Source organism: Centruroides vittatus, unplaced genomic scaffold (genome assembly GCF_030686945.1).
Source record: "Centruroides vittatus isolate TY-2023 unplaced genomic scaffold, ASM3068694v2 scaffold_861, whole genome shotgun sequence".
Taxonomy (NCBI): Eukaryota; Metazoa; Arthropoda; class Arachnida; order Scorpiones; family Buthidae; genus Centruroides; species Centruroides vittatus.
Window position 1 is genome coordinate 8,955,800 of NW_027122718.1, and position 14,100 is coordinate 8,969,899.

A 14,100-nucleotide genomic window follows, 5' to 3' on the forward strand; every position below is an offset into this window, starting at 1 on the left:
TAATATTTTTACATATTTAGTAATAGTTGATAATAGGACCTGATATTTTATACAATGTTATGTACTATTATATTTATTATATTAATGTTATATAAAATATTTTTGTATCTATTTAATTTCTCTCTTCTCTTTCTTTCCTCAAAGAATGATTGGTGGACAAACATGGATGTGTACAGTTTTATACCTTTATTTAATCTCATAAAACCAATATAAAATATAAACATTACAGTAATTTAAATTTTATTTTGAAAAACAATATCCAATTTATAGAATTTCCCTAACTTAACAGAATTATTTTAACAAAAAGTTATCAGAAGGAATATACAATGTTCATGTATGATAACAAGCGTATAGGTTTTTTACAATGTTCTTATCTCTAGAATGCTAAAGATAAAACTTCACATTCAGACTATTATTGATTTATTTAATAATCTTTATGAACATAAAAATATTTCAGCAAAATTAACAATTTTTTATAATAATCAAATCTCTCATTTTCTGAATTATTTATATAAACTAAAATTCATTATTTCCTACAATTTCTAGACACTTCATTGTTAAATACTCATTATTTCAATAGGTTATTTAACCAATCATAAGATAACATTACATCAAATAATATTTTTTTGATACAACTGTGTTTCAATTTTTACATTATTGAAACTTAAGAAATAAATTACAAAGTCAACATCCAGGACAAGTAATATTTTATAGATTAGCAGTTCCTAAATTATTAAGATCTAACAGCCTCTTAGACAAATATTTTTATTTTTTTATTTTATAAGTAGTCTGGAAGTGAAGACTGCTTAAACAAACATCTATGCAATCTTTCATGATGTTAAGAGTTCTAGTCAGTGCAATTTTCACTTTGTTTTCCTTTGGTCATTCATGGTCAGTGACTAGCTGACCTAGAAAGGCATGTGTTCTCCAAATCTTCCCTTGATTTTGATCCTGCATATTTTTATCTGTTCCCAAAACAAAAACTAAAGGGATGCAGATTCCAATAAGCAGCAGAGTGAAAATTATAGCAACAAAAGTCATTAAAAACTTCACAAAAATTGAATTCCAGGTCTGCTTCAACAAATGGTGTCGATGCTGACAGAAATGTGTAGGAACAGAAGCTTACTTTGAAGGTAATATGGTGTAAAAATTTATGTATGTTGTATAATAAAGCATGTGCAAAAAGTTCAGTTTATTTTTGACTATATATATTCTGTCTGTATATAGGTATAAACATGTATAATATAAATAATACACAGGCTGTAAATGATCAATACTTAACTAATGCACTGCATCAAAAGTTCACTTCAGTTTGCAAATTGCTTTTCCTTCGTTGAATGTACAAATGATATATATATAAATAAGCATAAACATACATCAGTGATGGGACTGAACATGATCTTTGAGGAAAGCACTTCATATACATAGTAATCACATTGAAACTAATAATGTTCTATAACAAAACTTGTGATTCTATCAGCATATTTTTAGGAGGGAAAAAAAAATACATATTACTAGATACCTTCTGAATTTTTTGCAAACTTTCGGGGGTCCTCAGATCATAGTTTGGGAAGTGCAGTTATAAATGAATACCCCCTTAGAGTTACAAGTCATACCAAAAACCAATAAATAAAGTAAGAGAAAATTTCTTAATAACTTCAAAAAAAATTTATACTGATTAAATAATTACCATTTTTACATCTAAAACTATAGTTTTATTGTATATTCTATTTGTTTATTAATATATTCATAAAGTAAAAATATATTAATACACATACAGAAACTTAGTCATTTGAGCTAGATGAGCAAATTTTATAAAGAAAAATGGTGCATTTATAGTATATATTTTCATCTTAATCAGTGTGATTTTCATATACCCGAAGAGATGCTGATCCAACTTTCGTGACTACTACTAATTTATTGCACTTCTGATGATAAAACTCACTTGATTTCATGGTAATTTCTCACACCAACTTGTTTCAATTGATATTGTTTCTATTCATACATTTTTTAAAATACAATCTGATAAAACTATGCTTAAATTGCTTTAATATAAAACAATTAATTAGAAAAAATTCTCTATCTAGTGATTACATTTTAGAAGCTGATTTACATTAAATACTATTGAAAGCTTTATCTCAAAATCTTTCTCTATTCATTATTTTTACATTGCTAATACTTTTTAAATATAAAATATATATATAATATAAATGTGGTTAGAACTGTACTTTATACAGCTGCCATTCTGAATAAAATAATATTTATATAATATGCTTAATAAAATATGATTATTAAAACAACTTTAATGGAGCATATTTTTCATTATTGCTTTTCTTGATAAGTTGAATGATGCGTTTGACTTTATTCCATTATATCAAATAATGTACTGTACATGTGCATTAAACAAAAAAAAAAAAAAAAAACCACAATTTTAAAATTGGAAAACTTTGTTCAAAGTGAATGGAATATTTTTAAATTATATTTAATTATCATCACTAAAATTCTTTACTTTATTATTTGTTTTTGAACTGCATATTCTTAATTCCAATCAATACACGTATTGAAATTTAAACATTCTAATACCAGTTCTTTGTAATTGTTCAAGATGATCAGTGGTATTACAAAATACATGATAAATCTTGTTTAATATTTAATTTTGATTGTTATTATATCTCAATAGGTGGAAATTTAGATATGTTTTATAAATACAAAAATCAAAGTAGAATAATAATGGTAAATTGTTTTATATATAGAATATAAAAGATGAAAATACTTGCCACTTAAATAATCTATCCAATTTTGTAATGTTTCTGGAGGGTTTGTTTCTTTGATATGCTTCAGAGCTTCATCAAGTAAAACATCACCAGTTGGCACATCATTCTTTAGTAAAACTTTACGCATAAGAAGACTTTTTCGTCTCATTCCTGCCCGTTCAAGTTCTATTCTTCCTCTTAATGCTAATTCAACCAAAATACATCCACGTAAACCAGATGAAATGCAATCATTCCAAAATGAAGTATAACCCTATCAAAACAAATATTTTTTAATAATTTATGGCATAAAAACACAATCATAAGCACATATATAAATTTTCATATAGAAATATTAAATAATTTAATAAAGTTTATCAATGAAGCAATAAAAACTCAGTCTATTCGTGTAAATTTTCTTAGAAATAATATTTAATGTTTTGAATTATTATGGTTTGCTTGACATTTTATTGTATTTATACAAATGTTAATATCTGTATGTTTAATTATTGTATAATTAAATGTTTATGTGAAGATCCTAAAATGGCGCCGAGAATTCGGTTGTTTACAAGATCGCTACCTCGGGAAATTTCGGAAAGTCAATCGGAGCAAGAACGCGCATCGGGCTATAAACCGGACATCTGTAAAGCATTTCTTCTAAAACAAACACAACGCGGTAATAAACGACGAAGGGAATGTCGCGGTGCTCGTATACAAGAGTCGAGATGTAAACAATTAACAAAAAAGGGGAGAAAGAAGAGAGACAGATGGTCAAGGTCACCTGTAGACCATATGAGCCCGGGATCGTCGCGAAGGGGGGGCAGCCACAGAACGTTTGGCGGATCGGTTCAGCCCGATGTCCGCGAGAGGGGGCAAACTGTGTAAATTATGTGAGTAGCTGTCAACGCCCGGGAGCCGTCCCCGGCCGAATTTGGTTTTCGTCTTGCTAAGAAACAGTAGACTGACCAATCGAAAAAAGGAAAAAGGGACTTAAGACCAATCAAGAGGGAAGATTCGGGGGAAAATCGTATAAAAACCCCCGTATCAAGGTCAGAAGGAGAGACGACGGAGCTTTCTACCCGGAAGTGGACGACGGTACTCCAACCAGCCACCTACTCCTTCGCCGACGTCCGTCACCGACCCCATCGGACTCTCCTACCCGACTGCCCCGGGGCTTTACCGACGACTCCGACAGCATTCTCCGATCGCCGTCATCCGGAGCGCCTTCTGCCGCAGACGATCTAGATCGCATCTTGTACTGTAGGCCTACCTTGTAAGTTTGTTTTGAGGTTAAAATAAACGGTTATTGTAAGACACTTGTCATCTTTGCCTCTGCCGCCACCACCCACATACGATCGGTCCCTCGGTTTTTCCCGACGTGCAATTAACTAATTGCCCCCATATGTCGGCAGCTTACATTTATATTTAAAAACACTAAAATAAATACCAAATAAAATGTTTGAAGCTTTTTTAATCTTAGCTGGTGTGATTAATAAATAAGACTTTCTAAATTTAAAAGATATTTTACTATAACTTTTTAAGATTTTTTTTCAATAATTATATTAATTTTTTAAATTTAACAAAAGCACAAAGTAACAAATTCCAAAATACTGTTGGTTCTTTATGGATTTTTGAAAATAACCAACACCCCTGGTCTGCATGTGCATTTGCAAGACTAACCTCCAGCTTGTAAAGTGTTAATTATTTATTTACATGCTTTGGACAGTTCATAAACACACAATTAAATTATGGGATGTCCACTGAGTATAGAGGTGAATTTCTCAGTAGCACTTCCTTATTAAGACTAAGTTATACCATACACATAGGATTGCCAGGCTTTTTCAGAAAAAAAAAAAAAAAAATTTTCTACCACAGATCAAACATTTTATTACATTGTATAGAACATTGTTTACATTAACTTTCATGCTATGCCTTCTAATATTTCTCTTGTGATTTAGCTACTCTTAATGATTTTTCATCCTGTTTTGCAAATTGGTAAAATTGCTTACAAATGAAAGGGAAATTGTGTACAATCTGTAGTTCCACTTTGATTAGCTCTGAAAGGCTCTTGTTTCTAACATCTGTCCATTTATTCTTCATTACTGAAAAAAACCCTTTCTACAAAAGTATTAGAGTCTGGAATACTCAGTAAAAACCCTATGACTTTATTTATGTTTAGAACACTTTCCTTAGAAAGTTTAGAGAAAGTACTGCCACTTATCAATATCACGGTCTTGATAATTTAAACACACTAATAAAACACATCTACACTAACAAAACTGCTCATATAGCTCATCAAGGTTAACAAATTATTGTAATTTTAATATACAGGTATCCCTCATATAACATGGTAGTTATGTTTCGAAAAAGTGCCATGTTATGCAAATCCATATTATACAAAACAAAGGACTAATGCAAAAAGTTAGGTTCCAAAAGTTAACAAAAGTATACTATTCTTTTTCATTATTAAAAGAAATATATTTATAAAAACAATCAATAATTAACTAACAACTGCAATTAAAAGTGCTGTATGATGCATTAATATTAATTTCAGTTAAATGAGAGTTTTCTTTTTACAAAAAGTATTGTCATTTTCTGAGCTATTTTGTTGATCTTGATCAAAAACATCAGCAACATCTTCATTTTTTTAATCATAATTTTTTATGGATGACAAAATAAAAAATATGTTATTAATCGAAAATTTGTTCTAGAAGGTCACATTTGTTCAGTTGAGTACAGAGTGATTTTTTTCCCCAGAATTTGTGTTTGAATACTGAATTGTTTGAGTTGAGAACTGTTCAAATACTAAGATACCACTGTATTCTGTCTGTCATTTTTACAAATTAAGTAACCATTTATTAGTAAGTAATACCTAAAAATGTTTAAATAAACTTTAGTAAATACGAAGATTAATCTATAAAAAGAAAACACAGTGACAGTCTGAAAGCAATGACAATGACACCTGGTTGATAGGAATGCCAGGACAAGGAAGAAAAAAATTGCACTATCAATTTTCATTAAAATAAACCTGATGAAAGGAACAAAATAAATTAAAAATTTCAATATTCTAATGTCCATGGGCAAACTTGATACAACACATATGCTTACTTGAATAAAAAAAATTATTGAATAACAAACAAAATTTCACAATTTTTTTAGTGTAAGCTCCTTACGCTTAAAAATTATGAAATTTTGTACAGAGGATTTCCAAAACAGTGTTAGAGTGAAATCAGAAACTGTGTAGTACAGAGGATTTTCCCAATTTTCAAACCATGTTAGAGTGAAATCATGTCGAAGAAGTGCAATGTTGTATGAGGGATACCTGTATATCAACAGCATTTTCAAAGGTACTATATTCTTATTGTAATTACAATATTCTGGGAGTTTTAAAATAAAATCTTTTAATGTGTATAAATGTGAGAGGATAAAAAAAAAGAAATCATCTTTCAGGCAAAAGAAAAATGTAAGCTGTAAAATAAATAAATAAAAACAAGATCCAGCAACCCTACATACACAAGGCATTTTCAAAATTCAACTAGCAAAGCCAATATACAAGCATGAACTTATGTGCATACACTACACTACACTACTAAGCTACATTGGATATCTGCCAATTTTAATCTTCCAAATGTATAGAACACTCCAACATTGTTAGCTGCATTAAAATTCTATGAAACTTTTGGAATTCTTTTTCTGCTCATATACCTGAAGAGGGCTGATGAAGAGTCCAAAAGCATTTGTTTATTATTTTTTTTAAAGAAAATAATAAGTATTAAAGCATTAGATAATTTATTAGTTATCTCATTTCTAGTTTCTGTGAAAGTTTTTGACATACTGGTTAACTTCTGACACCAAACTGGAGACATATTGGAGTGCCCACAGACCTTCATGGCTTTAAGCCAATTTATGCCTTAACTCTAACATGGTGTGCATGTGTGCATGCATGTGCAGTCAACAAACAAATTATTGAAATGCCACAAATTTTTCACAATTAATAGATGAAACAAAAAAGTAGTTTCAAATTTTTCTAAAACTTATATACTACAAACTATACTCTAAAATAAAAATAAATGTATATAAACATAAAGTAAATACAATCTTAAAAAAACCATTGAAAATTATTGGCAAAGTGACAAACTTTATCATATTGAAACTCTTTAGTACTTTTTACTACTTCCCATTTGTTTAATTGCATTGCAATTAACAAGGCATACTTGCAACTAGTTTATTACAAACTTTAGTATTTGTTCCATGCCAATTGTACCATTTCAACTCATCTTTGCATTTTGGCTGTCTCTTGGTTAGTTTTCTCTTTATTTCTTCCCATAGATGTTCAATGGGATCTAGATCTGATGACTGAACACAACAAAGTGATAATATTCTGAGATTTCAAATATTCTGTCACTGCCTTGGCTGCATGAATCAGATTATTGTTGTTACAAGACTAAATTAGTACTACAACGAACTTTTATGGCTGAAATAAAAAATTTTAATGCAACATTTTTACACACTATCCTTTTCTCGAGGTCTCATCAATAAATATCAGGTTTCCAATTGCTGCTCATACACCCCCACACCATCACCAACCATCTCCATATTTCACAGTTGGTCTAACAAGATATATTTGATTAAATTCTTCTGTTTTTTTCCAAACTTTTTGTGTCCAAACAGGTTGAACTTACTTTCTTCAGACCAAAACCCATGGTTCCAAAATGTAACAGGGCTCTCAAAATACTTTTTACTCCACATAAGTAAATATAAAACATAACACATGGCCGACGGTAATACATTGTATAAATATATAAAAAAACAACGTTTAACAAATTACTTTGCTTTTCGTTTATTCTTCCGTCGTTCGCTACCAGTTGACAAGTCCAAATTTCCACAAATACGGAGGCGATCTTTCTTTTTAGGCTGCTGCCGCCGTAACAAAATGTAAAATAAGTAAAACGTTCTGGTAGCGAACGACGGAAGAATGAACGAAAAGCAAAGTAATTTGTTAAATGTTGTTTTTTTATATATTTATACAATGTATTACCGTCAGCCATGTGTTATATTTTATATTTACTTAAATTGTAATTTACGAAAAATGGCGATAGCACCAGAGGATGTTTTACCTATTTTACATTTTGTTACGGTGGCAGCAGCCTAAAAAGAAAGGTCCCCTCCGTATTTGTGGAAATGTGGACTTGTCAACTGGTAGCGAACGACGGAAGAATAAACGAAAAGCAAAGTAATTTGTTAAACGTTGTTTTTTTTTTATATATATTTATCCACATAAGTAATTTTTTCTTGCTTTGTTTGCTTATCCTTTGTTTCTTCCAAGCAACTCTTCCATGATAATCAGACTCATGCAATCTATTTCAAACAATCTGAAGTATAATACTGACATTATTTTCTATTTTCAATTCATTGACTATTTTAACTATATTTATAAAAGCATTATTTCTCTATTTCTTCTTGATCACTCTACCTTGTGCTAAATTTGTTTTTGTCTTTCTTCCTCTTCCTGTCTTATTTCCTACTTTCTCAGTGGATTTAACCTTATTAACAATAATTTTGACAGAAGACTTGGATCTTTCCAGGTTTTCACCAATTTTACCGTGGATTTGCTATGTTTAAATTGCTAGTGACAATTTCTAATATCGTTAGACCATTCATATTTTGTTTGGAGTCATGTCAAAGAGACAATGGTGGGGCATGACCTAAAGTTGATGTGGGCAAGGTACATTTCGCAAGGCCCTCTTGTGGCGCAAGAAGACGGATTTTATAAAATAAAAAGCAGTTGAAACTGTCAAATTTTTATTCATAAAAATGCAAACTATATTCTTTGACTAACATTAAAGAAAATTAAAAAAAAAATTAATGAAAGAAATTTCCTGCTTTTAGCCTTACTAAACTCTTTAATAATTGTATTGTAATTCAGCTTAGATGCCATATATGCTTCAATAGATAAAACTGCCAAAGCTGAGTCTTTCCTGATCCATTGTATTTCTTACATAATTTTTTATTGGTTTTAATTTTGAAAAGCTCCTTTCAGCGTAGGCAGTACTTACCGGTATTGTTAACAAAATTCGAATGACAATGTAAATATTTGGGTAAATTTCTTTCAAGTTATTAAATGTTATGTATTGGAGAAGCTGTTTCACATCTTTAATGAAGTTGGGTAAATTTGGAATAATTGTTTGTAATTCTTCATATAATTCGTAAGGTTGGAAGTCACTGCTCTCACCCATTCGCAAGGCTGAGTGTAAATTTTGACAGTTTTTTAATATTTGCTATTTTGGAATATTTTTTAACTTGCTTAGATCATAGAGAAAACCAAATTTTCAAAATGTTGATTTAAAGACACAAATCTCAAATCCATATTGTTTACTATAGAATCAATCACGGTGTTAAAAAAATCTGTTTTGTACCAGCTTTTGGGATACTGTATAAGGTTGATCGCTACCTTCATAATCAAACATTCTTTTCTTTTTGGTTATCCTTTCATTTTTAAAGTCTTTTGGCAGTTCATAACTGCTATTCTCAGTAAATTGACGAGTATCAGACAAGGATTTTTCGAATCCAGCGTGAAAGTAACGTAAACAAACAGAATGGGAAATCCCCAGCTCTGGCTGGCGGGGATTCCCCGCAATAGCAATGTAACACCAGCAAATGTTGCTAGACTAAATAAAAACAAATTTGGTATGTCAATATATTTATCGTTTTATGGCGAGTAAAATTTTTTCTTTGCGTTCATGGTTTTTAAGTAATGCATAAACCTTCGAGGCACGAGGCCCCTTGGACCGCGAGGCCGTAGGCGGTGGCCCACGTCGCCCATGCCTTACGCCATCTCTGCAAAGAGATGTAAAATCATAAATCATCTTTCAACAATCTTGCTTTTTCTGTTATTTATGCAAATAATTGTAGTGTTCCATTTTTACAGGTGATAAAACATAAAAACAAAGAAATCAATACCACACCATAATATCTTTTGCATAATTTTCAATAGTATTTTTAACATAGGTTTTTTTGTACATTGTATTTTATTTTAAAATAGAAATATATGTACATAAACATAGAATATAGTTTATATTATACAATGTATAAGTTTTAGAAAGTTCTGAATAGTATTTTATTTGTTTCGTCTATTAAAAATGAAAATTTGTGGCATGCCAATAATTTTTTTTGTTGACTGTATATAATATATATAACTAGTGCTGGCAACAAAATCAAATTGGAATAGGCAATAAAATTGTTATCACTGTGCTTATTTTCCTTTTTTGATTTTTAGTTGTCAGGCAGTAAAGTATGCTTGGATTTAAGATGATTCCACATAGCTGATATCTTATCAAAAAATTTCAGTGTAACATTACAATTCCTACTGTACATGACACCAATTTTACCATTCTTTACTTTTGTAGCTATTAAACAATTTAATCAAGTCATTTCTCTCATTTAGAAATATATCTTGTAACAACTATTAACTTATAGGCTAATAGAACAGTTGAGTTAGCAAGTAGAAGTCATAAGATATACAATGAAAGACATTTTCTTAACCCTAATGATTACATATAGTTTGATAAAGGTTGATTAACAATTTGTGATTAAAATACTCTTACAGGAAACTGAATGTGAGACGATAAGATACAAAAAAAAACACCTTATTGATTTCTAGAAGTGGATTTAATACATTAAAAACATTTTTGACCTATTCATAGGTCTTCCTCAGTCAGAATGTACAAAAGTAGAACAAACAGATTGAATACAAAATTAGCATTTTAAAACTGAAAGAACAAAATACAAATTACAAATTTGAAAGTTCTAAATTTAAATGAATACAATGTAAAACTTAAATGTAAAAATTAAAAAAAATCTGATTACCAACATTTAATTTTAAAAATTTAATGCAAAAACAAAATAAAATATTATTCAATTTCAAAGCCTTATATTCTTCCATCAAATTATCTTCGTGCTTTTGTGAACTGAGGAACTTTTTATTCTGCAACCACATAATCATCACCAGTACATTTTAGAATTGGCTCATTTGACTTGCTACTCTTCTTTCCTCTTTAATAATGAGATGTACATACAGGGTAAGGGTGTCCCAATTGGCAGCCTGATATTGAGAATCCCATGTGAATTAGTTGTATGCAAATTTGGAAAAAATGGAGATCAACAAATTCAAATTTCAACATCTCATCTTGCTCTATGCCTGAAATGTGGATGACTTTTTCATCTTAAGACACAAGAAACCTGACTTATATCTCCTATTACACAGGTTCAACATTAACCCTTATTGGTATGTCTGAAACTTGAAAAAGAAAGTGCCACTTCCATTTTCTGGACATCTCCATCAATCTTAACGACTGTAGGATACACCCCAACTAGAAATCAAAATACTAACCAATCTTTATTCTGTAGAACTCATCCAACCCTTTCTACATCAAACTCTCAACATTTAGATCTTTAATTAAAAGAGCTTACACATACTGTACGTACAAGTATTATGGACATCATAAAAGAATTAGAATACGTCAATAAGCTTGCAAACAGCATGGTTATCCACAACAACAATACATAATTTAATGTTGGTGTATAATTGGACATAAATGTATCCTCACAACAGAATACATAAGAAGGTGGATGGTAAATCACTTTTGCACACTTAAAAAATCCACAAGGAGATTGCTAGGAGTACCAACAGAAGAATAGCCTATGAACAAAATCCTACAATTTTTAGTATACCCAGAAATGATAAGCTGAAAGAAAACTGTTCCACCACACTGGGAGTCTACTCCATTCCACTGGAAGAACAGTGTTTTCAATGAAAGCTTACATGCATGACAACCACTGTGCAAAACCTGAAAGCAAAGCTTAAGGAGCATCAATATTCAATTAACAAGAACACGAATAGCATAGTCTTAGCAAACTATGCCAGGTAGTAGGACTTACAAGCTTCATGGAAAACAGCAATATTCAGACCTAATAGAAATCCTATCACTTGGAAATAGAAATGATGGAAATATTTAAAGTTCATAGAAAACAAATATGTATTAATTTTAGGGATGCAGACAGTCTATCATGGTGTGGAAATGTATTTTTGAAACTTGACATTAACATTTATATTAAAATAAATAAATAAATTTGTATCTGAGCTAAATTTTTAAAATTTAAATGTTGGCAATCAAATTTTTATTTTTACATTTAAATTTAGAACTTTCAAATTTGTATTTTGTTCTCTTTTAGTTTTAAAATGCTAGTTTTGTATTTGATCTGTTAGTTTGTTCTATTTCTGCACATTCTAACTGAGGAAGACCTATGAATAGATTGAATATGTTTTTAGTGTATTAAATCCACTGCTAGAAGTCAATAAGATCTGTTTGTGACTACTGAATTACATACAAAAGCAAATTAACATAAAAAATTGAATGATGAAATTACAACTAAAACAACACAGCATTCACAATGAGCAATCATCATGAAAAAACAAAAAAATTATTCACAAAATGGAAGTGGTTAGTTTTATATGAAGATAACAGTAACACTTTGCAGATGAAAAAATCTATATAAGTGTGGACTGCCTTATATAAAGATTTCATTTCATTTTCTGCTAACAAAATCAAAATTCTTAGTACTCTTTTTCTTATTTATTACTGAATAAGATTAGATTTTTCCTTTCACAATACATACTGTACTTTTACTTGTAATATAAACCAATCACAATTTCCAAAGTTTCTCAATAGATTCTATCTTGACTTTTGTTGTCTAAATTCTTGCTCTTGTTTCAGATTAATTTGCTTTTTCCTATTTCTATATGAAACAATAATAATAATAAAAAAAGTGTTATCATCAAAATAAAATAAATATTTTTAACAAGTTCAGTTAAATGCTGAAGTTTTAAGGAGTCATAAATTTATTTTTAATTAAATGTTTCTCAAGAAATTTATCTCATCTTCAGACCATTATAACTGATTAAGATGGAGATGATTTTGTTTACTACTAGGAAAACAATGTAGAAAATACTTTTACATAAATATGACTCTAAGAATTTAATAAAAATTTTAATCTAACAGAAATTGGTGGAAATAATGTAAATTAAATTTAAGCAATTACTTTATTGCGCAATGAAGCATGAGCTAAATTGGATGATGCAAGTGAGTGAATAACAAAGATAGCTCTAGATGAAAAAAACACTATACGAAAATGTCGTCAGAAGTTGATTGCTTACAAGTAATCCAATTTCCTACATTTAATGATAAATAATACAAAGATAACAAACAAAAGAAAGAAACAAAGTTTATTAAACAGCTTATTTCTCAACAAAATATTTGAGAAAAGAAATCTGGATCAGCATAGAAGAAAGATATCTTTCATCAAGACAATGAACCTGCTCACAAATGTATTTTTGTGACCAGAAAAATCAACAAACTGAAATACAATTTGATGCTAAATGAACTTTTTTTAAAATCTAATTTAGCTTCAGCCTATTTCTGTTTATTTCTGTGTGTGAAAAAGTTTTCATCAAATGAAGAGGTAATAGTAGTAAACTTATTTTGCAGAGCTTCCAGAATAACATTTCAGGAATGACATCATTTCCTTAAAGTGTCATTGGGCAAAATGTATTGATATTAGGGAAGACTATATTAAAAAATAAAAATAATTTCAGAAAAACACACAAACCATTCTTCTATTTCATTCTGAGAATTTTTTTGAATGATCTTTATTACTTAAAGAAAAACAAATCCAAACTGGAAAAGTGTAAATATAAATCACCTCAATAATCTTAGTTTTTTTCCAGTAAAATCTTAAAAACAATGAATGTTTTCAAACAGTTTGACTATTCTGCTTCAGGTCAGTCAAACTGTTTGAAAACATTTGTCATTTTTAAGATATTACTGGAATAAGACTAAGGTTACTGAGATGAATGATCTTTATATATCACCTACCCTAATTTTGCATTTTTGAATTTTACTTTTTAAATGCATTAAAATATTTTAAAGTAACGGGGGGAAAAAACTGTCTCACACTTAAATTCCAGTCTGTAGCTATAAAAAATATTTTTAACTGAAGAAAAAAATCTAATCTAAATCTTAAACATAATTTTATAATTTATATATTTTCATCTTATATTAAATAAATATCAGATATTTACAAATGAATTTTATATTAAATATGTTTTAATAAATATAAACTAACACTTTGTAAGAGTAATTTATTTCCAAAATAATATTTCATGAATACTAATACTATAAATAGATAATACTATAATGATACTACATTAATTACAGTATTAAAAAAAAAATGCCACCAGAAAGTGAAAAATGAATGTTGAATACAATGCATAGCCACATATTTTTGTAAATAT

At 29.3% G+C, this 14,100-nt stretch overlaps 1 protein-coding gene across 1 annotated transcript in view; it reads right to left on the reverse strand.

Annotated features, from left to right (window-relative positions):
• The window catches only part of sau (Golgi phosphoprotein 3 homolog sauron), a 29,685-nt gene that overhangs the window by 3,400 nt on the left and 12,185 nt on the right, over positions 1-14,100 (reverse strand). Inside the window, exon 2 of the mRNA XM_067288593.1 lies at positions 2,778-3,024. Coding sequence (XP_067144694.1) covers positions 2,778-3,024 — 247 coding nt within the window. The remainder of the gene's footprint in view (positions 1-2,777; positions 3,025-14,100) is intronic.